This window comes from Calidris pugnax, unplaced genomic scaffold (genome assembly GCF_001431845.1).
Source record: "Calidris pugnax isolate Ruff unplaced genomic scaffold, ASM143184v1 scaffold23, whole genome shotgun sequence".
In the NCBI taxonomy this organism is placed as follows: Eukaryota; Metazoa; Chordata; class Aves; order Charadriiformes; family Scolopacidae; genus Calidris; species Calidris pugnax.
In genome coordinates, this window is record NW_015090772.1 from 3,427,448 (window position 1) to 3,454,588 (window position 27,141).

Here is a 27,141-nt window from a genome sequence, read left to right on the forward strand (position 1 = left end):
CCCCCCCCCCCCCCCCCGCCTGCCCGGCGCCAACGGCAGCTCCCGGGCGGGGAAACAAACCACGGCCGGAGGAGGCGAGGGGTGTCCGTGAGCTCCGTCCCCGCTCCGGGGGACGAGGGGAAGGTGCCTCCGCTTGAGGCGAGGCGGCCAAGCGGGGGTCTCCTGGGTGGGTCGGGGCCGTGTCCCCTTCCAGGGACAGGGACAGGGCGGGAGGTGGCACCTGCCCACCTTTGCCCACGGGAGCTGGCAAAGAGAAAAGCTAATAAAAATATTACTCGTTAGGTCTGCGTCTTTCACTTTTCGGCTCTCCCCTTTGCCGTATTTTCAGGGAACTTTACGAATCTTTATGCTATGAAAAGGCTGAGAGAGCTGGGGCTCTTGAGCCTGGAGAAGAGAAGGCTGAGGGGAGACCTTATTGATGCTTCCAAGGATCTAAAGGGTGGGTGGAAGGAGGAGGGAGCCGGACTCTTTTCAGGGGTTCCCAGGGACAGGACGAGGGGCAACGGGCACAGGCTGGACCATGGGAAGTTCCACTCCAATGTGAGGAAGAACTTGTTTGGGGTGAGGGTGGCAGAGCCCTGGCAGAGGCTGCCCAGGGAGGGTGTGGAGTCCCCTTCTCTGGAGATCTTCAAGCCCCACCTGGATGCTCCTGAGTGATGTGCTCTGGGCAGCCCTGCTTTGGCAGGGGGGTTGGACTGGATGGGCTCTAGAAGGTCCCTTCCAACTCCGACAATTCTGTGATTCCATAAAAACCTGCACTAGACTACAGAACTGCAACGTGGAATGGTTTTGGGTGGTATCGAGAAGTTTTACTCTCAGTGCTGTGTGTGTGTGTTACACATGAGAACCTGCAACGCTGTTTTTTTCACTCCGATGTTTTCCCTGTTTAAATTCGACATCATTCCACATGTCATTTCTTCAGCTGCTTCAAGCCGGATCTAGAGGAGACCGGAGGTGGCGTGGTGGTCCCTCGTGTGATACTGCTACGATCAGAATTAAGATTTCTTAGAGCTACTCTTTCTCTGTGTGGTGTGAATGCTCTTCCATCTGTGCATGGATATAAACTGAAAGAGGGGAGATTTAGATGAGATACCAGAAAGAAATTCTTTGCTGTGAGGGTGGTGAGACACTGGAAGAGGTTGCCCAGAGAAGCTGTGGCTGCCCCATCCCTGGAGGGGTTCAAGGCCAGGCTGGATGGGGCTTGGAGCAACCTGGTCTGGTGGGAGGTGTCCCTGCCCAGGACAGGGAGTTGGAACTTGATGACCTTGAAGGTCCTTTCCAACCCAAACCATCCTCCGATTCTATACAACTAGGGTGTTAATTCTGGTAATGGGTATAGAAATAAAGTTCATGGAACCAGACAGTGCATCCCTAGAGATGAACAACAGAAGAGTAATGTTAAAGGATTAAGATTTCTTAAGAGGAAAGATGGTAATTTGGGGTCCATATCCCTCAGTCAGCTATTCCCAAACACACCTGTCCTGCAGCAGAGCGAGCTAGAGCTCTCCTTGAATGGAAAGTTCATCCTGTGCAGGTCTGCCTATAAATCAGTTTTGTGATTATATCCTGAGTCTATTAAATCAATGGGAGTTTATTACTTGATTTCATTAGGGCCAAGTCTTCACTTTTACTGATTATTACTGTGCTCATATAATTTAATTTGAAGAACCTAAATTTGGAGTCAGTTGCATAATATCATATTTCAGGGTAGAAACATGCATGCAAGAAATTGCTTGCGAGTCAGTTCATGTGTATATTTTTTTTAAGGCAAAAGAGTACATCTTAAGCATCATTGTAATTTTAAAGAAGAAAAAACATACTGCACAATCTAAAATCGTGCCAATGAATCCCATAAATGCTGGATATATAGGAGAGTTCTTTACAAACGCTGGCAGTTAATGAATCTGACATGCCAGTTGGCTCTTGGTTTTGGAGCTCAGAATTCAAGTTGAATGACAGATACACTGTTACAGGAGAAAGGCAAATGTGTGGATATTTTGGAAAAAAATATTCTTAGGTTACCTGTCAAAGTTCATATATGGGTTCTAGGTAATTACTAATTTGCTGTGAATATAGAAAATAGCTCTGCGCCAGTCTTTTTACAGGAGCACACTGACTAATTCTAAAGCGAATCCATTTTCAGTCACTATCGACAGGGTTTCTAGCGCTGTTTGGTTCGAGTTGCCTGACACATTCTGTTCAAAACTTGACTGTTGGGAAAATTTAAAGGTGTTTATAGTGGTGATGAATTATACTACGGGATTCTGCTCAGGTTCTGTTACTCCACTAACATAAGCCTGTAGTATTTGAGAGGCAGTGGAAGATTACATATTCATATATAACACTCTCCAAATACCTATCTTCATAAACCTCATTCCACCTATGGAACACATAGTTAAGAAGATGCTTGGATAGTAGGTACCCAGTGGCCTAGAGGAAGATTTTTTTCCACAACACTCTCCAAGGTCTGGAAAAATTCTTACATTGGGCTTTTACTACACATATTATTAATATAATAAAAGATTAGCTCAATACATCAATTCACAAAGGTGGAAACCATTAATGTAACCTTGTTCCTGAACTTAACATGAAATCTAACAGATGTGAGTTTAAAACAGTAACTATTACAGATTAAACAAATGTACTGAAGAAAGAACTTTAAAATTTGGTGGTTTGCAACATGGTTTTGATGTAATCTCAAATACTGTTTTCTAGCTTATTTTGTAAAATTATGATGTTCACAGGAGCAATCCAAAAATGTAGACCAGCAGTTAAGTGACTTATGTGAAAACTACAGCGTTATCTAATATAATCTTTCGAATCTGCTGGGTTATCTCTTGATTCTATGTTTCCAGCACAAATATGTATAAAACAGTGTCCTTCTTTAGTCGGAAGAGAATTAAGGACAACCATATTTAGTTTGGCAGCTGAAAAATCACTTTGCTATGAGCTCGCACATAAAAAGTAACTACAGATTTGGGGACAACTATTTTTGATATCAACCATGTGCGTGTGAAACCTGCCAGCGTGTGTTCAGCGCTCGACCACCGTTTGTGACACTTGTGGGAGAATTCTGACTTGGGATGTTCAGAAATTTTGGAGATCTACATGCAGCTTTACTGGTCAACAACACCACTTAGCTCTGAAAGCTTACTGTCCTGAGTTTTTGGCATTGGATCGACACAAAAGCTTGGGGGGATCTTTTTAAGGTCATTTTGAAATCTGATTCTGGTTTTGTTGTGGTTTTTTTTTTTTCTTTTCTATTTATCACTTCTTGGATACACTTGCATTATTAATGTAAAATATTCCCTGTGTAGTAGCAAATTAAGGCTTCTCTGCTCTTTGTGGCTTTTGGGAATTGATGAGTAGAGAAGGTGAAATGTTACCACTGCTATCATTACATTATTATCGCTTGTCTGTATTTTAAGAAGAATCTCTTGAACTTCTAACTTCAAATTTTGCCTACACGAACAAAATCCCGTGCTCAGAAATGTAACATTTCTGTCTTCAGACATTCTGGAAAACTTGCTTTTCATTTACCCTTCTTAAAAGTAAAGATTCTTGTACTGTAACACTTGGTACAGGCCTGAGGTCACAGAGTCACAGAATGCTATGGGGTTGGAAGGGACCTCTGGAGATCATCTAGTCCAACCCCCTGCCAAAGCAGGTCCACCCAGAGCAGGTCCCACAGAAACGTGTCCAGGTGGGGTTTGAATGTCTCCAGAGAAGGAGACTCCACCACCTCCCTGGGCAGCCTCTGCCAGGGCTCTGCCACCCTCAAAGTGAAGAAGTTCTTGGTAAAGGCCTGAGGTCACAGAGTCACTGAATGCTATGGGGTTGGAAGGGACCTCTGGAGATCATCTAGTCAGGCCTGAGGTCACAGAGTCACAGAATGCTATGGGGTTGGAAGGGACCTCTGGAGATCATCTAGTCCAACCCCCTGCCAAAGCAGGTCCACCCAGAGCAGGTCCCACAGAAACGTGTCCAGGTGGGGTTTGAATGTCTCCAGAGAAGGAGACTCCACCACCTCCCTGGGCAGCCTCTGCCAGGGCTCTGCCACCCTCAAAGTGAAGAAGTTGTTGACACAAATAGGACCTCTGTCATCTTGCTTTTTAGACCAGCATCTTCAGGAGGACCCGGGGAGACAGGTTGACATGGACCCAACAGAGGTCCAACAGCTTAGGTCAATCTTAAATGCTTGCCAAGAAATACGTGCGAGCTGTCATCTTATTCTGCTGTCCAGAAAATGTCTCGTTTTACTTCAGCTGTGTGTAGGAAAGGACACACATAAGTGAACGCCCACTGCAGGGTGTCCTGGGTGCTGTTTACCTGGCGATGAGAACTGTGGTTCCTCACCACCACAGGAGGGTGAGCCTGGCAGGCAGGCAGTCACCCGTGCCATGAGAAGGGTCCGACAGAAGGCCACGGAGGGCATTGCTGTGCCGAGCAAAGAGAGAGGATTCGCAAACTTCCTGGGAACAAAACTGAGCTTGCGTAAGACACACACGCTTGAGCGGAGGAGAATAACCTGGTGCTTCTACTTCTCTCCTTCCAATGGACAAAACACCCAGGCTGCAGATTTCCCCATGCGTGTTGACGCAAATAGGACCTCTGTCATCTTGCTTTTTAGACCAGCATCTTCAGGAGGACCCGGGGAGACAGGTTGACATGGACCCAACAGAGGTCCAACAGCATGAAACACATCGTCGTGGTGCTGAGTTTGGGAGGAAAGCCTAATTTGACTGTGAAAATCAAGCTGAAACCAAACTACTATCGATTTTTTTTTTCCCTTGGAGGCATTTAATGATCTCTTGCTAATGTTCCATTCAGAGTATAATTACTGTATGTAAAGTAATTACTGCTCAGCTGTGTATATCTGTGGGCTGAAGCTCAAATCCCTTTTGCGGGCTTTCATCGAGCTCCAGCCACGGCTCCTGTTCTGCGAATCCTTTCCTTTTAGGTGCAGAAGTAGGAAGCGTTCATCTGTGGCAGTATTTATTTGCACCCTTCCTTACAGCTTCCCTAGTGCTCTGGGATGAACTGGTTGGGGAGAGAAGGGGATGGTTAGAACCAGTGAAGAGAGGTCGCTTCTCTCTAACAAGCCAGCACAAATGTTAAATACAGTTTTAATCCTCAGCAGCTTATCTGTGGGACCGCTCTGCACTGAGGATCCCCCCTGTCCCCCGCCGGGGGTCAGAGCATGAAAAGAGGGTTCCTTCACTAAAGGAACATTAGTCACTTCTTGAATTCCATTTTCTGAAAGCCAGCTGTTATTGTAGAACCACTTTATCTTAAGGATTCTTAGGGAGGGTGTTTGTAACTAGCTGATCTCACTTCTCGCTCCTCTTTAAATACAGCTTGCTGTCTGTATGAAGAAGGAATATATGAAATTGGAGTCTTCTAAACTTAAATTACTATTCATATGGTGGTGTAAATTGTTGGCAGTGGCTGGCCCATTCCAATTTTTTTTTCTTTTTTTTTTTTTCCCCCCCAAGAGTAAATTTTGTGAATCAGATTTTGACGATGAGACCTCCCCAGACAGCTTCTATCACAGCACACACCCCTGGGGGGCTTCCCTCCAAATACTGGCCATACACTGCTCTACAGCTTCCTGTGTTTTAACTTACTCTTTATCCATGCAGAAATCCTTCCCTGTGTGATAAAGGCGAATCAGATTTTGCTCAGAAATTTGTCAATGTAAGAGTAAACCTTCATGAAGTCCCGCTCAGAGTCTTGTTTTAAACCAATTAGTTCTTTGCTGGGTCTTACAAGTCTCAGTCTAATTGTTTGGAAGTGATAGACACACACAACTCTCCCACGTGTCTAGAGGTCAAGATTAACTTGATGTGACTGCAGTTAAGATAAGCCCTGCGTTTTGTTTATGTTGCAGTTCTCAGTCCTTAAGATTCCTGGGTGAACTAAATGTTGTCCTCAAGCTTTTTTTTTCTTTTTTTTTCCCTTCAATGCAGAAAAACTTCACTGGCCTAAGACGGAGCTTTCTAAGAAATCAATCCTGAGTCCAGTAGAACATAAGCTGAACACTAATAATGAAAACAGCCTCCAGCAGCCACCCTCTGGGATCCTTAAGGACATTTTCACCACAGGAACCAGTAGCTACAACGTCCTCCTGCAGAGCAAAGAGGAGAAGAAGCACCACGCTCAAAAGCAGTCATCTGCTCACCACAAGAAGCACAGAAAACCCATAAAGTGTTCTACCACCTTGCGAAGCAACGAGCACCGCAAGATCAAAGTCCCCGTCCCCTTGCTCGGCGGTGGATGGTACTGCACAAATGGACAGCCCTCCATCGTCGTCGCTAGCCCACTGGCCACCAGCACAAAGTTTACGACCAGTATCTCGGTTACAGGGAGCAGCAGAGGACTGCCACCTCGACCCAGAAGTAGAACCAAGAGGCATTTTAATCTAGTAAAGCCGAAGCAATCCCAGCCCTCAAAAAGCCATGGAAAAGAAGGTGATGTCTCGGGCCAAAAACTCTGCTTATTGACTGCCATCAAGCCTTCCAATGTGGAGAAAGAGAAGATGAAGTTCTTCAATTCGGATTTCACGTACAATCCTCAGTTTGAATATGAAAACCCTGCTCTGCCAAACGTGTTAGCTAAGCACAGCCATGCCTCTGACAGGTTCCTTAAGCAGGTATAGTTACTTTTTTTCCCCTCCTTTTCCACTGATGAGTTTTTCCTACACCTATTAGGATGTTATTTGGCTATGCTCGTAGCAAGTCCTTTCTCCTTATCGTGCTCCCCTGCTTTTTGAGAAATGCATCAAAGATGAGAATACAACAGTAGAACTGAAAGAAAGTCTTTTTTGATTAAAAAATGAAAGCCATCATAATGATTACAGGATTCCATAGGATAAAGGCACAGTTCCTGATAGATGGGTTTACAGGAAACATAATTAAAGGCAAGAAAGCAGAGTCCAATACAGGAAAAATTCAATGCCTAAGTAGGCATTAATAAATGGAGGAAAAAAAACCCTGTGTAGAAATTTTGCCAATCCCCTTGGTGATACAAGGATTGGGAGGAGATAGCAATTATTTGAGCTCATGGTTATTGGAGAAGCATGTGTTGGTGTTCCTTGTCTTAATCAACTTTGCAAGGATATTTGCACATACATTAAGCCCAATCAAGCAGCAGTCAAATTCCATTCCAGAAAGGGGTAAAATTTAAGCAGACAGGCCTGCCACCCTGCTGCCACTATACCCCCACTGTTTTTTTTAAATCATAATACACAACCACACTGTTAACACAGCTACAGGCATTCCCATTTTGTGAAACCACCCTGGCTTCCTACCTGGCTTTGAGTTAGAAAAAAACAAAACCCAACAAGAACAACGAAAACCTTGCTTTCAACTTTGACCTAAGTGACAAAACCCAGTGCTTATCTCTATAATAACAGAACCAGGTCCTCTTCCCACTTCTCCTATTTTAAAATGGTTTAGGAAGACCTTATTTAAGTCTGACAGGCTTTTCTAAATACTCCTGGTGAAAAAGATACATGAATTCAAGTGCCATGGATTCTAATAATTGACCCTTCACTTGTAGAGGGTCTGAGTTTCTCCCCCATCCTCTCCAAATCCAAGAACACAGATAGGTGTTATTACCCATTATATTATTGTCTTGTAAGGCTTGGACTGCATTTTGACATTAAAAATCTCTATATATTTTAAAAACTCAGTAGCTGGGTTTTCCTTAAGAATTGATTTTCTTTATGAGACCAGCTGTTCTGCTCTTAAAGTCAGCTTCCATACTTCTAAACAAATAACTAAAGCATACTGACAGCAAATGAAACTACTTCTTGACTAGAGCTCTTTAACAAGTTTTCCTCTGATTTTTTATAGCAATATTAATAGCAACAATAGCAAAATATTTTATAGCAATATTTTCATAGCAACATTAATCATAGATTAAAGCAAATCAACGATACCTAATTTACCAAGCTGAATTTAATACAAATTATCCCTTTTTAGTCTGAGGTAGAGCCTTAACAATTATTTTATGCCTGATGATTTTATGGAGCAGGTCTGGCATTGATTTACCCTTCTTTTAATAAAAAGGCCCACACCCAAATAAGGAATGATTTCTCAATATTATTCAGAGTTATAACTCTGCCTTTTTTCCTTTACATACAAAGCATGGGAAAATAAAGGCCTTATAAATAACAGCGAAGGATTTAATAATCAATGAAATGATATTTCTGAATGATATGATATTCAGTGATATTTCTGAAACTTAGCAAGGAGGATGTAAATTGTTTCGTAAGATTTAGTTTCGCTTATAGAAGTTCTTAGCAAGAAAAGCATTTCTTCAAAGTTCAGCTCCTAAAAACACTGAGCGGCAATATCTTGCACTCCATATAAATAACCAAAAAAGCAAGTTTTGCCACAGCTCCAAGCCCAGCAGGTGGCACTCTCTCTTTTTTATCTACAACTAACCAGAATTCTTCATCTCCCCACAAATTCGAATTCCTTTCCATGCAAATTTAGTATCCAGAAAAAACAGCATTAATCAAAACTTTAATCAGCAAATATTCTATGAGCACTTGCTTTCCTCAGTGCTATTTTTTTTTTTTTCCAGGAGGATTTTACTTGTAGGTAAGTTGAAGAAACATGTAGGTATCCTATAGAAAGTGTTAAATTCGGGATAGATTACTTCAGTTGCAAAAAAACGTACTCACAGTGTCAAGATTCAGGTCTGCAGTAAAAAGTCAACTGAGCATAGTCATCCTTTTTCCTGCAACAAGGATAAAGACAAATTTGATGGGTTTTTTGTTTTGTTTGTTTTGTTGGGGTTTTTTTAAGAAACTTTTCTGGCTTTCATTTGTTGCTGTACTTATTTTAGGAAGCTTTCTGTGAACGGAAAAGGAATTATTTCTATTTTATTCTCTGAAAGGTTATTACATCAAGTTATGCTTGGTTGCTCTTCTATGACCAACATCTCTGTAAAAATAGCTCTGTAAAAATAGTGAACTCACTAATTTTAGAAGGGGCTTTTAGGATACTTCAGTGAAATAAGCTCAAAACCTGACATTTTAGGATTTTAGAGGGTTTTTAATAATTTCAAAAATATTTTTATCCACAGCAGTGCATAACCTGATAAGACATTAAAACAGACTGTGTTTTCTTATTGCCCTTTTTGCTTTTGTGCATGTCTATGGAATTGGTTAATGCAGCATCACTGTAACATATCTGAGACAAATCACACCCTGCCATTTTAATATATATATATTTTCTATTTTTTTTTTAAGGCAAAGAACACTATGAATTTACAAACTATTAACACAGCAATGCTTCAATGGGGAGTGTGCAGAGTCACAAGCACCCACTTCACCCCAGGCCTCTAGTCAGAGCAAAGATTTTAGACCTTGGGCACAACCCAACAAATTTATCAATTGACTTCTGATAGACATCGAGTCAACATTTTTGAATTATTAATACATATGAAAATAATATTTCAATGTCTCTCTTCTGCTTTGTTTCCTCGCTACTTCATCTTGTTTCCTTCATAATAAGGTTCTTTCATGAGTCACACAATGCGTGCATTTAGGGAAGAGAAATCAAGAATAAAAAATAGCATGCAGGCTTGCAGCTTTTCACATTGATTCAAACATCTAATATTACAGAAGTTAATTCTCTTATCGCTGAGTTTAAAGGTCAGGGCAACAACTGTGTCCTCCAAGTGCTACAGAAGTTTTCTTATAAGCACTCCTGGCTCAAACTACTTGTCCTTCATTGTTCAGTTTTCTTAACGCTTAAAGTGCTTATTATTTTTGCACGGATGCTAGAGGTGGCAATACTTAGCTAGAAGTCATCATCCCCAGTGTTTTTGCAGAGCAGATGACTTAACAGTTGCAATTTGCTGAACCAAAATCAGCAAGGAAGTTGCAGCTGCATGTGACCTGTGCGTTAACACCTTTTTCTTTGAATTGTACATGAAGAGAGGAAATGTATTTTATGTATATATGGGTTTAAAAAAAAAAAAATCATTATTTTGTTAAATGAGTAATCCCTCATGGGAAAGAGCTGGACATCCTTTTCCTTTGTACTCCTACAAATATAGCACTTTTGAGTTAATAAGTAAGTTGTGCTACATTACAGAATCACAGAATGCTAGGGGGTTGGAAGGGACCTCTGGAGATCGTCTTGTCCAACCCCCTGCCAGAGCAGGTCCACCCAGAGCAGGTCCCACAAGAACGTGTCCAGGTTTGGAATTTCTCCAGAGAGGGAGGCTCCACCACCTCTCTGGGCAGCCTCTTCCAGGGCTCTGCCACCCTCACAGGAAACAAGTTCCTCCTCAGGTTTAGATGGAACTTCTTACGTAGGATTTGTGCCCATTTCCTCTTGTCCTGTCCCACGATTTGTGCCCATTTCCTCTTGTCCTGTCACTGGGCACCACTGAAAAAAGACTGGCCCCATCCTCCTGACACCCACCCTTGAAGTATTTATAGGCGTTGATCAGATCCCCCCTCAGCCTTCTCTTCTCCAGACTAAAAAGACCCAAGTCCCTCAGCCTTTCCTCCTAAGAGAGATGCTCCAGGCCCCTCATCATCTTTGTGGTCCTCTGCTGTACCCTCTAAGAGAAGATGATAGTGGTGAGCACCTTTTACTAGTTTCCTAACCAGGAGAATATGTGTTCAGCAGTGAGGAGGCTTAAGCTGAGTGACTTTCTAAATATGCATGGGTTCAAACTTGCAACATCTGTTTGGAGGTGGTTGAGCTGCCAGGATATAAGTTACTTACCGTGGCCTATAAGGTAGAGGAGGCACCATTCAGTATCCCACAGCTCCAGGAGAGTCAGGCGTGCAGGACAAGCTAGAATTTGGGCCTCCTAAACTCATGCTACCTCCCTTGGTATGTGAAGGTCTTCAGCTCCAGGGAGTTTGCTGTTACAGATGGCCAAGCAGAAAGCTTAATGCATGTTCAGTGCTTATTTTAATCCCTGTTTGTGGTGATGAGGTGATTCTAAAAAAATACCTGCACTTTTACTCAGTCCCCTGGAATAATACCACCAAACAAACCCATGTAAAGCTGCATCTTGCAGTAGTAATGGCTTTATAACCAGCATCATAACAGAGAACTGGTTAACAAAGTTTGCATACCCTTCTCAAATACCCTTATTTTTATGAGCTTTCCTGTTGAGAAGAAACTGACCCCGTGCTCTCAAATGGTTTTGGCAGTTCACTGCTTCATCAAACCTGCTGTCATCCACGCATGCTTGACTGGCCTTGTCTGACTTACTAGTAGAGATGTGTATCCTGAGTGGTGGGTATTTTCTGAAATATGCCTTAAAATGGAAAGGACCAAATCCTGGCACCTTTTGAAAAGAACATCCATCTCTGTATCGCTTCCTCCAGTAAATAACTGGAGAGAGTTACTTTCAGAGAATCTAAAGCCAAACCATTTCACCTACTGCATCTTGCTTCTTCATCTCTCTGTGATTTTTATAAAGAGCTATGAAATACAGTGATTTTTTTTCCCCTCCAGAATTTATTACTGAGCAATAGAAGAGATGGGGAGAAAAGGAAGAGGGTTTGAGAAACAAAGCAGTGCTGCTGGGCAGCAAGTCTCTCCAGGAATGGGAATCTCTGATGCACATTGAAAGGAACTTAAACATCAAAGAATTTAAATGGGTACTTAATGTGTTTAATCTAATAGACTTGATTGAAATTTAATATCAACAAGTCATGAAGAGGAATTTCATGCCAGACGATTAATTCAGAGAGTTCTTCTTTCAGAGTGAGCAAATGAAATTAATTAGCTGTTCAGAGAAACCAGATACACCAAACAACTGGCGGGTAACGTTAATATCTTAAGGATCCAGCACCTTGCAAAGGAAGCTGAAGAACTGTTATCATTAATTCCTCAGTCTGCTGGCTGTTAATAAACTTCCTGGAATAAGGGGCAGGCATTTGGGGGGTTGCTTCTTTAACCAAGGATTTTGTGTAGCACAGAAAAATGTCTCAGTATTTGCAGACACCAAAAAATCCTGTGAAACAGCCAATGTTTTTAGAAATTAAAAATCCATTTGTAATTTAAAAAAAAAAAAAAAAGGGAAAAATCCTCGGGGAAAATATACAAGCTATTAAACAAGAATTAGGTTTTGCTCTGATTTCTTCTTTACATCTAGCCCTTGATCCTAAATCTTGCCAGAAGCAATTGTCCACCATCTCCAGGAATGTTAGGCCGTGGCGAGGGATTCATATATTCCTTCTTTTAATACTTAGACTCTGACCTTGCTTCATTTAGCTGAGGTAATTTATAAATGCTAAGCAATGTTAAGACTTGACCGTTCACAAGAAAAATTCAGTGTTTACTGACACAGAAAGGCCTCTCTAATCTCTTTTTATAATCTTTTAGGCTCCTGAAGAACTGGTGGTATAGCTCTTGGAATAACCACAGCCTGACGTTTGTGACAGATTTCTGTTTATGCCTCGCTTTCTGATTCACTATTAATAAATCTCCAGCGTGCCCTCTGCTCCCGTGTAAATAAAGCCTTAGTCTGGCCACTCAGGTCCAGAGGGAACAGAGATGACAGCAGTGAGACACAGTAGGTAGATTCTTTGCTTTCCAGATTGCTTAACCCCCCAAAAACAACAGCCTTCTTTAAAAAAAAAAGCTGTGCTAAGGTAGGAAATTATGCTGCTGTCTTAATTCTTGAAAAAGGAACTCAGAACTGACCAGGAGGCCCTTCGAATTTAAGAACAAGTATTTCAGGCAGAAAAATAAGTACTAGACATTAGATGCAGTATTTCTTTGGCATTCAGGTAAGTGATTTTTCTCTCACTGAAGAGCTACAAACATTAGATGCATGTTTGGCATTCAGGTAAGTGATTTTTCTCTCACTGAAGAGCTACAGGACCTTAAAAATACATTTCTAGCATTTATGGCTTTCAGTAGCAATTACTAAAGGTTGCTTAGTTTCAACTTGAAAATAATTAGAATAGTAATTCTAACTGTAGACTAGTTAGTAGCTGCGAGAGATACAAAATGAATCCTTTTTTTGTGGACAATAAGCCAATCTGACAACGTCTGACTTACATACCTGGAAACAACAACCATGTTACCAGCTTCATGCGTGGATATAAGCATACAACATAAAAAGAGTCTGCAAGATTCCCACCTTCATCAGCAGTGGTATTTTCTTAGCAAAAACATTCATTTTTTAAGGTATTACCAGTAATATTGAGAGCTTCTGTTATCATACCTATGAAAAAAGCCCTTTGCTGTAACTGGGCTGTGGCTGGGCAGGAAGTTATTCTATACCCTGTGTTCTTTTAAGGGTGTGAAATGACATGTTGGGAAGTAGATTGACTGGGGATGAGCATTTCACACCACACCAGTAACATCTTTAACAGGCAGAGTTCAGATCACTTCATAAGCTTCGTCAAGAAGGACAGGGAACTGCTGGAGAGGGCACAGCAGAGGCCACAAAGATGATGAGGGGCCTGGAGCATCTCTCTGATGAGGAAAGGCTGAGGGACTTGGGGCTTTTGGGACTGGAGAAGAGAAGGCTGAGGGAGGATCTGATCAACACCTATAAATACTTCAAGGGTGGGTGTCAGGAGGATGGGGCCAGTCTTTTTTCAGTGGTGCCCAGGGACAGGACAAGAGGAAATGGGCATAAACTTGAATGTGAGAAGTTCCACCTAAACCTGAGGAGGAACTTGTTTCCTGTGAGGGTGGCAGAGCCCTGGAAGAGGCTGCCCAGGGAGGTGGTGGAGTCTCCTTCTCTGGAGACATTCAGATCCCACCTGGACACGTTCCTGTGGGACCTGCTCTGGGTGGACCTGCTCTAGCAGGGGGTTGGACTAGATGATCTCCAGAGGTCCCTTCCAACCCCATAGCATTCTGTGATTCTGCTCTGCTTTCCACCCACAAGGGATGACTTCTAGCAGCAATATGTAAGAGAATTGTTGATACCACTTTTTTTTTTTTTTGTCTAATTAAATACGCTTCCCTCATTTTGGGGGATTAGAAAGAATTATTTAAATTAAAGGCTTTAAAGAAAGTTGCTGTTAGTAAAGTTTCTGTTTTCTCTTCTCCTTTCTACAACAGACATCCAGGGGATTTCACTGTAAGGAGACATTGTTGATAGAAATATTTTTGTTAAAATCATAGTTACACATCTGCTTTATCATGTTTCAGCATTCTTTAATTAGAAAATACCGAGAAATGAAGCCAGGTGACAGTAATAATTGATCTTTATCAAATTCTTTGGAAAACCATAAAAAGAAACATGCTGACAACTTGAACTGCAAACACCCTCATGACCCATTATGTTTGATTTACCTAGCAGTTGTACAACATTCCGAAAGTTAAAGAGAAAACAGGTATTATTTTACTAGAGTAGCCATCATCTTTCTACAACAGACTTCCAGAGGATTTCACTGTAAGGAGACATTGTTGATAGAAATATTTTTGTTAAAATCATAGTTACACATCTGCTTTATCATGTTTCAGCATTCTTTAATTAGAAAATACCGAGAAATGAAGCCAGGTGACAGTAATAATTGATCTTTATCAAATTCTTTGGAAAACCATAAAAAGAAACATGCTGACAACTTGAACTGCAAACACCCTCATGACCCATTATGTTTGATTTACCTAGCAGTTGTACAACATTCCGAAAGTTAAAGAGAAAACAGGTATTATTTTACTAGAGTAGCCATCATCTGTGTTGTGCTGGTGTATGTTGGTCCGAGATAAGTCAATCAGAAATTTTTTTCAGTCCTTTGGCATTAATGTATGTCTGACGATGATATAAATCAATTACAGTGTGTTAGCCTGAACCTAATGACTATGGTTTGATAGTGACCCCCAATGAGTTAAAAAAAAAAAAGCGTCTGTGTTGTGCTGGTGTGAGATAAGTCAATTGGAAATTTTTTTCAGTCCTTTGGCATTAATGTATGTCTGACGATGATATAAATCAATTACAGTGTGTTAGCCTGAACCTAATGACTATGGTTTGATAGTGACCCCCAATGAGTTAAAAAAAAAAAAGAAAGATTAAAAATAAAGAGAGGGAAAATTGAGAGGGAGAGAAAGAATAGCCATGTCAGTCTGGCTCGACTGCATTCGTATTTGCTATGCTTTTGTGTTTTATAGGCCATTAACATTATGGAGCGGACCCTGCAGAAGTATGGAAGCTATGAGAAGTTTGAACAGGCCACTGGAGGCAGCTTGTTGACCAAAAGTCGCATCTGGAACCACGTCAGGAAGTACATGGTGAAAGAAGGCTGTCTTGGAGAGGTAAGTTGCATCAGGAAAGAAAGAAACATTTCTGTAGATCTTAGAAATTACACATAGATGGACTCGAGAGACCCATTTGGGAGGCCTTTCCTCCATAAGTACACGAATATTCCTTACATCATATTTTTTTCATGGCTGTGCCCAGTCTAATTTTTGAACAATTGAAACGATGCAAATTCCTTGGGAATGCTTCAGCCATCTCTCCGAGCCTGTTTCCTGATTCATATATCCTTATTCTTAAATTCACCTCTTTTGGAAGTACCCAAGAATGACACCCTTCCTTCCCTCCTTTTTTCAGCCGCTCGAAGACTAGCACTTTTCCATTTATTCATCAGTTCTGCCATCCATTCTCTTCTATCAAATTATTTATACCAAAGGAAAGAGAGTTAAGAAATGGCCAAGAAAAATAAGCAGCAGCCCAAGTGACTGATTTATAAGAAGCAGCACAAATGAAAGTGACATAAGTGAATAAAAATCTCTGAAAGAGTTTGGCTTCTTGAGTTGGTTTAAGTGCTGTTTTTTCCTGACTTGAACTTTCTAATTTTTTAGAGCCCTGTGCAAAAAAAACCCAAACAACTTATTTCCTGTATTCAGGATTTTAAAAGTCCAGTTTGACTGAGTTCCATAGAATTGCTTGGAAGCGCAGGTGAAATCGAATGTATAAAAAGAGAATTATTCCAAGTCAAAACACCAGTTGACACAGTGGATGAGATCACTGGCAGTAAACAAGAGGGGTCTGGAATGAGAGATCAATAGGCAAAAATCACTTTATGGGAAATTAGGTTTAATTAGTAAATGTAATATTATGAGAAGAAACGGTAAAACTCATCGCACCTTTTTGAGCAACTGTAGTTAGATGCTGATACCAGACTTTACTTGTGTTTCTAAGAGTGAGGTTGTAAAATTACAGTTTGGAGCAACAGAACAAAAGGACATTTTTAGTCTTTGCTGTGCTTTTATCTCCCGTTGCCTTCATTTTTGTATTGGTTTGTCTTCATGGGGATCCTACACCCTCATTGAACATCCCATGACCTTTATGAAATGCTTTATATCTTCTGCAAAAGTCCGATTAATACATCAGGCTTAGTATGGCCTGAAATATTATGAAAAGACTCTCTCCAGTTGGAGAGGTGTTAATAAAGCTAAGAGGTACTTTAAATGCTGTAGGGTTTACCTTTCTTTCCTGCATCTGAAATAAGGAGCTTATGGCACTGATTGATTGCTTTTGAGCTTGGAGTTGAATGGTGGGGTTTGAGTACAGGGAAGTGTCGTGTTGTTGCCTTTGATCCCTGGGTCTTTTTTTGTTGGTTTTTTGGGTTTTTTTTGGTAACTGATATTAAAAAATTATCTCTCTTGTAGGTACTCCCCCTTGTTCTCTTCTGAGCAGTACTGTGGGGAGTTTCTTTAGGCATTACGTGAAGAGGAAAAGGTGCTTAATCTTCAACAAAGAGAGTTTCCCCTCTCCCTCCCAGTCACTTGTTTGAAAAGTCTTTTAAGACTCTAATAACAAAACATATCAATGGGCTTTAATTTCTTTCTTTGGCAGGTTTTCTTTTGATTACTAGTTTTCCAAGAAAAAAGTAGGAAAACAAGAACTGCATTGCTGTATAAAAGAAAACAATATCGGTATTTTTATAATATTAAGTCTGCATGATGTATCAGGAAACAATGTACTCAGTGCTTCCCCCTCTCCTTTGTGTAGCTTTAGAATTGCAACTTAAAAAAAAAAAAAAAAAGGTTTCAGACTGTCTAGTGTATAGATACCCAGAAAATTTATGGGTGTTTATTTAATATTTTTCAGTTCTTGGAAATACCAAGATAATTAGACACAGTTGAAAAAACTTAATTTTCTCTATTTTACTATGTATCTTATTGCCCCCCCCCTTAATCTAGTCAATGTTACCATATTAAATTTTGCAGTCTCGTATCTGTCTTAACTCTCATGCTGAGTCCAACTAAAGTCTGAGGTTTTGTCAGCAGCACAGGTGACTGGGACAGGTGACTCAGTGGAGTCAGAGGTGACTCTTCTAAGTGACTGTTGGTAGCAAGAAAGAGTTGTGAAGGGCAAGGTATCAAAAAGAAACGCAGTCCTGGAAGGGCCAAAGGACAAAGCAGAAACTGGAGCGAGAAGAAGGCTCTTTGCTACCTGACCTCTCTTATCTTCAGATTGTGGTCCATCTCACGGAGGACCTGCTCTCTCGAGCTTCAATGACGGTGGTGAACGGCCGCCCCACTCTCACTATCAATATCTCCACTGCACGGGAGCACTGGCTGGAAGGGATGCTGAGACATGAAATTGGTATGAGCATGACATCAGTTCTTCAGGCAAAGGGGAGTACTTGCATGCGTTCTTACTTATTTTGCAGTGATGGGCCAGAGGCAGGACATAGACCGATGCAGGGATCATCCCTGTCTAAAGAATCTACGCTGTAGATGTGCTAAAGGGAAGGAGAAACCTATTTGTCACTGCACCACACAGCAGAAGGAAGATAATCCACTTGAGGGATAATGTAGATTAGCATTTGGAGGCTGAGGGGAGACCTTCTGGCTCTCTCCAACTCCCTGAAAGGAGGGTGTAGCCAGGGGGGGTCGGTCTCTTCTCCCAAGGAACAGGCCATGGGACAAGAGGAAATGGCCTCAAGTTGCCCCAGGGGAGGTTCAGATTGGAGATTAGGAGAAATGTTTCCATGGAAAGGGTTAATAACAGCCTTGGCCTGGGCTGCCCAGGGCAGTGGTTGAGGCCCCATCCCTGGAGGGATTGAAAAGCTGGGTTGACCTAGTGCTTAGAGACATGGTTTGGTGATGGTTTTGATCAGAGTGAGGCTGATGGTTGGACGAGATGATCTGAAAGGTCCCTTCCAACCTAGAGAATTCTATAATTCTATGATTCTATTTTAAATCAAATCAGATCCAGCTTTTGAATGGAGTCTACCAAGTAGTCTCGCTTGCTGCACTGAGGCTCACGTGCCAAAGGAATCTTGGAGCAGTCAAAGTGTAATCCTTTCAGATGATGCTAGCCCAGAGACCATGCTCCAGGCCATGCCTTCTGTGCTGGCACCAACCTAGAGCTAGGCTGGAGTGAAAAAAAATAAGGAAACGGAAAAAATGTGACAGTTCAACCTCAGCACCAGCCATTTCACTTTACAAATCTGCTCCTGTTATGCTGCACTGCTTGCAAATGTAGGCGTGCTTTAGGTATGAAGAATTTCCTCAATGAACCCTAAACCAGTGCCAGATTGCCTCGATTTTGCATTTTGCACAAAGTTGGCCCAGCCCCATGGAAAATTTCTACAAACTTTTCGGTGAATCCCTTCTAGTTAAATACATCAAAACTGGATAAACTTGGGTAGCAACTGAATTTCAGCTGAAGAATAAGCCCTATGATTGCCTTGGAGCACTGTTCTTCACATTTTAAGGGGACACAGCCTCTTCCAAGGCTGTAGTACATCCATTTAATCACATTTCTGCCCCCTTACTTGGATTCTCCTTCCTACTTTTTGCTACAATGCCTAGCCTATGCTAGAGACATCCAGCATGTAAGACACTTTTAGAAAATTCCTTGTGGATTTGGGAACTCATGTCCTGCTGACATTTGTAGTCCTTAGGGCATTGTCAAGAATCCCACTTGCAGTCAGCAGGTGAATAATTGCACCGTGTATCTACCTCTGACAAAATTCTCTGTTGTAGACAGGGCTAAACTTGGTGCTTTTCCCTGTGCCCAGTCCTACCAGTTCAGAGCTTTGAAATGGGTATGAATCATTCAGATTCTACTGTTCTAAGTTGCGTATATCCTTTCTTTTTCAGGAACTCATTATTTTCGGGGTTTTAACAACAACAGCCAGCCTTGGTGCAACTGGAACGGGCGTAGAAAACACGGGTTAAAACCAATCAACCCTACAGAAGAGGGGCTAGCAAGCATTCACAGCGTCCTCTTCCGCAAAGACCCTTTCCTCTGGAGGGCTGCCCTGCTCTACTACACCGTGTACCAGGCCAGCCGAATGTCCTTCAGTCAGCTTTTCCAGGACGTAGGGAAATTTGTCAAGGACCCCAACACCAGGTGGGATTACTGCGTACGAGCCAAGAGAGGGTGGACTGACACATCCCAACCAGGTGGGTTCCCCGCGTGGCTTCTCTGGTTTTGTGCTGCGGGGAGGTTTGCAGGACACGCGCGAAGCTCCTTCGTCGCGTCAGGCAGGAGAAAGGGGACCCTGCTCTTTCTGAACCAAGGCAAGCAGGTTTTCTTCTAAGGAGAAAATAGCTGAAAAAGTACATCCTTGAAGCTTTCAAACTGAATCACTAATGGATTTTTTTTTTTTTTGTTGGAGGTGGGAATGTAAATAAAAACGGTGAAAAGTTCATGCTCCGTTTGACCTCCTTTCATGTTTATTCCAAGAGATGTATGCCTTCTGAGAACATGCCCTGAACAAACTCGGAGAGAGCACTATGTATCTCGCTTCCTTTTAGGCTGTTTCAATAAGGATCAGGTGTACTTGGATGGCATCCTCCGAATCCTGAGGTACAGGGCGTCCATTGATTTCCATCTTCTGACAGCCCTTGGAAAGGTGAGTGGACTCATTCTTACCAAAGAGTACAGGTTGATCATTTCAGCAACCCTGCCTGCAAGGAGCTGGGAGTCCCTGTTCTACTTGGATCTAGAAACCTCCCTTCCGTGCAGCATCTTGTATTACACAATGCAAGTTACAAATATTTCAAGGCCCCAAACGTTTCTACCAGCTTTTTCCTCATTCCTCACGTATCAGGTGAAGATTTTACAGGGATATTTTTCAGATGTCCCTTTCCTGCCTTGACAGGGTACTGCCTGACTTGCAGTACAATGGACTGCCCTGGGCAATCGGGGAGGTGCTAGATATAGTGGTGGTAATAGAAAACAAAATTAACCCTTTGTTGCTAACGCATCCCCGTCCACCACAAAGGGTTTTTCTTCTCAACTTCCTCTCACTGATGTCACCTCTGATGTTTTTCAAAAATCAGAGTTCCTTTCTTCCCCAGAAAACATGGCATTTGTACCTTCACAGAACACACTTTATGTCCATTCCAACTGTCATTGCTTGTTTGTTCTCAAAGTCATTCTAAGAAGTGTAGAAACGTCATAATTCCTGAATTAAATTCTTGGATTGCTAACTTTCTACAATTATAAAGCAGGGTTCATAGTCACATAAATCAGGATTCAAATTGGTGGTGTTATGTTTGCATTTAGAGCGGGTATACCCACATTCCTGCCTACTTGGCAGTCAATGGGTGCTGAAGGGAAGTGGCACATTATCATAGAATGGTTAGAGTTAGAAGGGACCTTCAAGATCATCCAGTTCCAACCCCCTGCCCTGGGCAGGGACACCTCCCACCAGACCAGGGTGCTCCAAGCCCCATCCAGCCTGGCCTTGAGCCCCTCCAGGGATGGGGCAGCCACAGCTTCTCTGGGCAACCTCTTCCAGGGTCTCACCACCCTCACAGCAAAGAATTTCTTTCTGGTATCTCATCTAAATCTCCCCTCTTTCAGTTTAAAACCATTACCCTTCTTCCTATGGCTCCACTCCCTGACCAAGAGTCCCTCCCCATCTCTCCTGTAGCCCCTTCAGGTACTGGAAGGCAAATATAAGGTCTCCCCGGAGCCTTCTCTTCTCCAGGCTGAACAACCCCAACTCTCTCAACCTGTCCTCACAGCAGAGGGGCTCCATCCCTCTGAGCATCTTCCTGACCCTCCTCTGGACCTGTTCCAACAGGTCCATGTCCTTCCTGTGCTGAGGACTCCAGAGCTGGACACAGTGCTCCAGGTGGGGTCTCAGTTAGGATAGAAAGGTTCAGTCCACATTTAAGAAGTTTCCCCTTTAGTGTCAGAAACATCCATATTAGTGAGGGAACTGAACCAAGTTAGGAAGCTCTGAAAATAAAATTGTGCTGTCAGTCTCTGCAGCTTTGTTCTCTGAAATTTCCTTTTGCTTTAAGCCTGCTTAACTCCGCACAGCTTCTGCCTGCTAAGCTGGTGAACACACACTGCTCCTGCCCTGCTTTATCCCTTTCTCTCTTCAGGAAGTCTGCAGGATTGCCAGGCCACTTCAAAAAATGTAGTAAGTCATTCCTCATACAATTACAGATTCCACTATAATCCACATGGCAAGGCATCCACATTAAGGGTCTACCAGCAGCTTAATTCTAGCAGTACGATAATTTATAAGTGCTTGACTACTCAACTTCTAAATCAAGGCATCTTAAAGTCTACTCTGAATGTATCTTCTGCAATCAAACCAAAATTTTCTATATAAGAGCAGTGCCTGCTTTCAGCATCACAGATCAGTTGAGGTCTTGCAGGGACCTTGCAAGATTATCTAGTCCAACCTGCATGCAGGGTCAACTAGAGCCCAGGACCAAGTCCGGGTGGACTTTGAATGTCTCCATGAGCTCTCTGGGCAACCTGTGCCAGTGTTTTACCACCCTCACCATGACAAAGGGGTTTGCCTTCAGACAGAATTTAGTGCACTTTCACCGGTGCCCATTACCTCTTGCCCTGCCAGTGGGCACTACTGGGAAGAGCCCAACTCCTTTGTCCTTCCTTCCCATCAGGTGTTTATACACACTGGTAAGAGCCCCCTCAGCCTTCTCTTCTCCAGGCCAAATAGTCCCAGCTCTCTCAGCCTTTCCTCATAGGAGAGATACTCCAGTTCCTTCATCATCTTAGTGACCCTTCTCTGGGTCTGCTCCAATATCTCCATATACTCTCAGGGAAAACAAGTTCCGTGACCATAGAGAAATATGAAACTTGCACTGAGATCTAGCCTGTGGTTATTAGGAGTTTATCACCCCTCTAGAGGGTGATTTATTAGTTTAGGGTGGAATAAGAGGATCAGGTTGTTTCAAAGGGAACACTAAGCTTGGCTGGTGTGTCTTCCAGGCTAGAAGAAAAAGCGCAGGGTTTAAATATAGGAAAGCCCAGCGTTTAGTGGGAAAATTTTCATTGCCTTTTGAAGATTCTCAGTGTTCTTGTCTTGTAAGAAGTGAGCTCACCTTGCTTAGCATGCCTACCTTAGGCATCTTTTCATTGCAAATAAAATAAAGGTCTAACCATCATAGGAAATGAAGGCAGTCAACTACGCTGCTGACAACAAAGTGTTTCCGTGCTTTAGTAGATAGGTAACACAGTTGTAGAATCAGAGCACCTCTTTCTCACGTGAAGGTATTTAAGACAGAGCCACGCTGTTTCCATCAGTGTTGGAAAACAGTTTTCAACACTGTTTTCCATCTCTTCTGTTCTCATCTGAATGCCAGAGATGTTGCTGATGGAGGCAGCCGTGCCTTCGTGGTGCTTCTGACGCTGCTTACAGGGTAGAAGAGGGCAGTGCGTGGAAACAGAACCCATGCAAGCTGTTTGGCATACCTAGAAGTTGGCCAAGGAAGGAGCTTGAAGCTTGAGAAAAGATGCTTTTGGGAAGGAACAGTTTTAAAAGTTTTGCAGGAAAGAAGCAAATAGGGGAAGCCCTGCAAAACATTCACGTAATAATCTCATGCAAGGAATATTAAAGGCAAATAGAATACAGATCTTGGGTGCACTTCAGTGTAGCATAACTACCAGAGTTTTAAAAGGCAAAAGCAGCAAGATATCACCTACTGTTGTGTTTCCCAAGACTGCAAACACAAAGAATGCAAATTACAAAGAGCCTAAGCAAGGCTGGTTTAGCCTCAGTCATTTTTACCTAGTACAATAATTTTAACTACACATGGTAAAGGAAGACAACCTGTTGCCGCAGTAGGATGGGATTATGTTTTTGATCTGCGTGGTAAAGGAAGACACCTTTTGCTGCAGTAGGATGGGATTATGTTTTTGATCTGCTCAGGATGTCAACTTTTGTCATTTTTTTAACAATTGCAAGGACTGGGGAAATACATCCCATTCAAACCATACCTTAGATCACAGATAGTGATTGCGCCAGGGGAGGTTTAGACTGGACATTAGGAAACAATTCTTCACAGAGAGAGTGGTCAGACACTGGAATAGGCTGCCCAGGGAGGGGGTTGAGTCCCCATCCCTGGCTGTGTTTAAGGGACGTTTAGATGTGGTGTTGGGGGATACGGTGTAGGGGAGAACTTTAGAGTAGGGCTGATGGCTGGACTCGATGATCCCGAGGGGCTCTTCCAGCCTAGATGATTCTGTGATTCTGTGATAGTTGTTTCTTGGTTGCAGCCACTGCTGCAAGAAACCCCTTTCTGTTCAGAAATGCCTGAACATAAATACAAGGGGGAAGGGGTCCTTTTTCTTTCCTTTGTTTGGGAGTAAAAGAGGTGGAATTTCAAGTCGGGACAGGAGGGAAGGTCATTTGGTGCTGTTTCTCCAGACTGAGAGGAGATGGTATGATCTTGTATAGCTCCTCCGTGTCTACTTCTACATCAGGTGCGATGCCACACGGTCCTCAAACAGCAGTATCTTAGGGATTTGAGTGAGCTCGAATATGGGTGCATGCTCCTTTTTTCTTAAAAATCAGGATGCATCTTTCCACCGCAGCTAGAAAAAGCACACGTTGGGTACTCGGATGTAAATTCATGGTCTTTGTAGACTTTGTTCCCATTATCATTAGTGAGATTTGCACCCCATGTCTGCTAAAACTAATCTGGGCAGGCAGGCAATCTGGATTATGCTGTCCTGTCTTTCCAGAGAGCCCTTCCATGACCTTTACGAGTTGGTGGATCATTCATGCTCACCGTAATCTTTTCTGAACAGAAACCCTCACCAGCTAAGAGGGCAGGCTGTTTCCAGGGACCCCTGACCGGGCAGCACTCAGCTCCTCAGAAGAAATATGGGATAAAAAGATTGGAAGGAGCGGGCTCTGCTCTCAAGCCACCTGGCACAAACCTGCTGTGAGGAAATAGATAGTGCCAGTTACTAAGCACAGCCTGGCTTGTGGGTTTTGCCAGCACATACACTTCTGTCTGCAGGGTGCCCGGAGCACACAGCTTGTAGACAAAGCATCAGCTACATAAATTTCATCACACTGGATGCATGGAGCCCAAGGAGTCCTGTTGTGTGCTCGCAGGGCAGCTTGGGTAGCTCTCGCACGGCCAACGCGCTCACCCTCTCGGGACCATCATTCACAACACCTTGCACTGCTGTGAGCTCAAGACTTGGAAGTCCTAGCTCATAGAACTGTAAGACTATGGAGAAAAATCTCAGCTTTCCTAAGGAAAAAAGGTAGTAGGCCCTGTAGTAGCTGAAAATGTTTAAGAGTGTCACACCTGTACCCAGGAGGGTGTACTCTGATGCTGAGAGGCAAACGCAATCCCTGCCCTGCTATCGAACCACGGAATTGTTGGAGTTGGAAGGGACCTCTAGAGCCCATCCAGCCCAACTCCCCTGCCAAAGCAGGGCTGCCCAGAGCACATCACTCAGGAGCATCCAGCTGGGGCTTGAAGGTCTCCAGAGAAGATGGAGGACTCCACACCCTCCCTGGGCAGCCTCTGCCAGGGCTCTGACACCCTCACCCCAAACAAGTTCTTCCTCACATTGGAGTGGAACTTCCCATGGTCCAGCTTGTGCCCGTTGCCCCTCGTCCTGTCCCTGGGAACCCCTGAAAAGAGTCCAGCTCCATCCTCCTTCAGCCCACCCTTTAGATCCTTGGAAGCATCAATAAGGTCTCCCCTCAGCCTTCTCTTCTCCAGGCTCAAGAGCCCCAGCTCTCTCAGCCTTTCCTCATCAGGGAGATGCTCCAATCCCTCCATCATCTCTGTTGCCCTACGCTGGACTCTCTCCAGCAGTTCCCTGTCTCTCTGGAACTGGGGAGCCCAGCACTGGAGGCAGGATTCCAGTTGTGGCCTCCCCAGTGCAGAGCAGAGGGGGAGAATGACCTCCCTCCACCTCCTGGCCACACTCTTCCCTACGCAGCCCAGGATCCCATTGGCCTCTTGGCCACAAGGGCACATTGCTGGCTCAGGGATGGTTTACTACCCACCAGGACCCCCAGATCCTTCTCCTCAGAGCTGCTTTCCAGCACATTTGCTAGTGAGAATGAAAATATCTGAGTTCAGGTCAGCTGGCACCCTGCCTTTCCCGAATCTGGACCCTTCCTGCTTCCTGCTCTCCCTTTCTAATTCCTCAGTCCTCAGCATCGCGTTTCTTCCATTCTCCTGTCAATCTTTCCACGTCTTTGAGAAGAGGCTCCTTTCCCTCTCCATTCCTGCAGCTGGAGCAAGTCAGTCTCATTCTCATTCAGCATCCTATGAGTCTGTTCACTGATGGAATCAAAAGCACAATCAGGAATTTTGGAGGCATTTGCTAAAATTACTTTTTTTTTTTTTTTCATCTTCCATTGACGCGCACGGTTACTCATGTTTTCAAAGGATTCTCACAAGCTTTTCACTCCCCCTGCTCTGAAATCATTGTTTTCTCATCTAGGAAAGATAATTTAGGGAAAGAACAGGGCTATAGTGCAAAATTAACCCGTGTCCTTCCTTCCAGATCTCCTACGAGGACGTGGACCGGCTGAAGGAGTTAGCTGTGACTGAGAACATGAGGGTACCACACTTTTTGCAAGACCATGCCCGGTACATGGAGCACTTGGAAAAGATCATGGAAGTCAACGAGCTGACAGATGAGGAGCTCCAGGATCTCATAAATTAAACAGTATCAGCCCACCATTCGCTTACTCTGGGCAACTGGGACATAGAACTGGGCTTCCCAGACCTTGCAAAAATGGACTTAGGAAGGCTGGAGTGGGAGGAAAGGGTGGCTGGAATATGAGGAATTCAGAAAAAGTCCCTTTTGCGTTCCTTTTGCATTGTGATTATATACCGATTATTTCTTGAAAGGTTTGTGCATTTATTTTTATTTTTTTAAGTTTGGCTTAAGAATTCCTTTGCAGTGATCTGTCCCATCCTCTGCTCTGTTTTGTATGCTAGGTGTGGTGCTCGACACTTGTCTTTTGTAAGATACTGCCTTTTCCTACCCAGCTTTCCAGGTAGAGCAAAGGGGAAAGAAGAGAAATTCCCTCCTTAGTTCACGTGTCTTTTCCCTGTCTCTGGTCACAGGTCACAGAAATCCAACTGCTGTAGGTTGTGCTGCACCACTGTCCGTGTAACTCTCTCATTTGGTCCCCAGGGCAACAAAAAAAGTTTAAAACCACATTGCACAGAAGCAGGTCTTTGTGCCCTGGGATCAAAGCTCTGTGATTCTCTAAAAAGTTTGGGTTTGTTTTTTTTTTTTTACTGGGAGACTTAACATTAAAAAAAAAAAAAGTATTGCTGTTTTAATGACTGGAAGCAGGTAGAAAAGTTATCCCCCTTTATCCCCTCAAAAAGATATCCTGTTCCACATCTTTATCTGTGCAGTACAAACTTGAGCACAGGAAGTTCCATCTAAACATGAGGAAGAACTTCTTGCCTGTGAGGGTGGCAGAGCCCTGGAAGAGGCTGCCCAGGGAGGTGGTGGAGTCTCCTTCTCTGGAGACATTCAAACCCACCTGGACATGTTCCTGTGGGACCTGCTCTGGGTGGCCCTGCTTTGGCAGGGGGTTGGACTGGATGATCTCCAGAGGTCCCTTCCAACCCCATAGCATTCTGTGCTAAACTACACTTTCAGCTTCCACTGTATTATGGAATTATAGAGGCAAATTGAGTTTTGCCCCTATTAAGTATCCTGACAAAAGGTTTTGTTTTAGTAGACAGCATTTACCAGGGCTCCTCTGAGCTCCCAGTAAGCTGCTATGGCAGGAACTACAGAGAACCTGGGACTGGGCTCCTGGGGGTTCTCTTTCTGCCTTGCCCCGCTGGTAACAGGCCTGGCTTTGGATAAGGTGAGCAGATGGAGCCAAGGTTTCCTCCACACCACATTTGCCACGGACCTGAGCCCTTGCACCTCCCTCCCCGCTTATCCTGTTTT

The 27,141-nt window shown here is 43.3% G+C and overlaps 1 protein-coding gene across 1 annotated transcript in view; it reads left to right on the plus strand.

Moving 5' to 3' along the window:
• Window positions 1-26,238, plus strand: part of KIAA0895 (KIAA0895 ortholog) — a 27,147-nt gene extending 909 nt beyond the window's left edge. The window contains exons 2-7 of the mRNA XM_014942409.1: window positions 5,970-6,652; window positions 15,120-15,263; window positions 17,430-17,562; window positions 19,068-19,373; window positions 19,728-19,825; window positions 25,723-26,238. Coding sequence (XP_014797895.1) covers window positions 5,970-6,652; window positions 15,120-15,263; window positions 17,430-17,562; window positions 19,068-19,373; window positions 19,728-19,825; window positions 25,723-25,884 — 1,526 coding nt within the window. The 3' untranslated portion in view covers window positions 25,885-26,238. The remainder of the gene's footprint in view (window positions 1-5,969; window positions 6,653-15,119; window positions 15,264-17,429; window positions 17,563-19,067; window positions 19,374-19,727; window positions 19,826-25,722) is intronic.
• The last annotated feature ends 903 nt before the right edge of the window (window positions 26,239-27,141 follow it).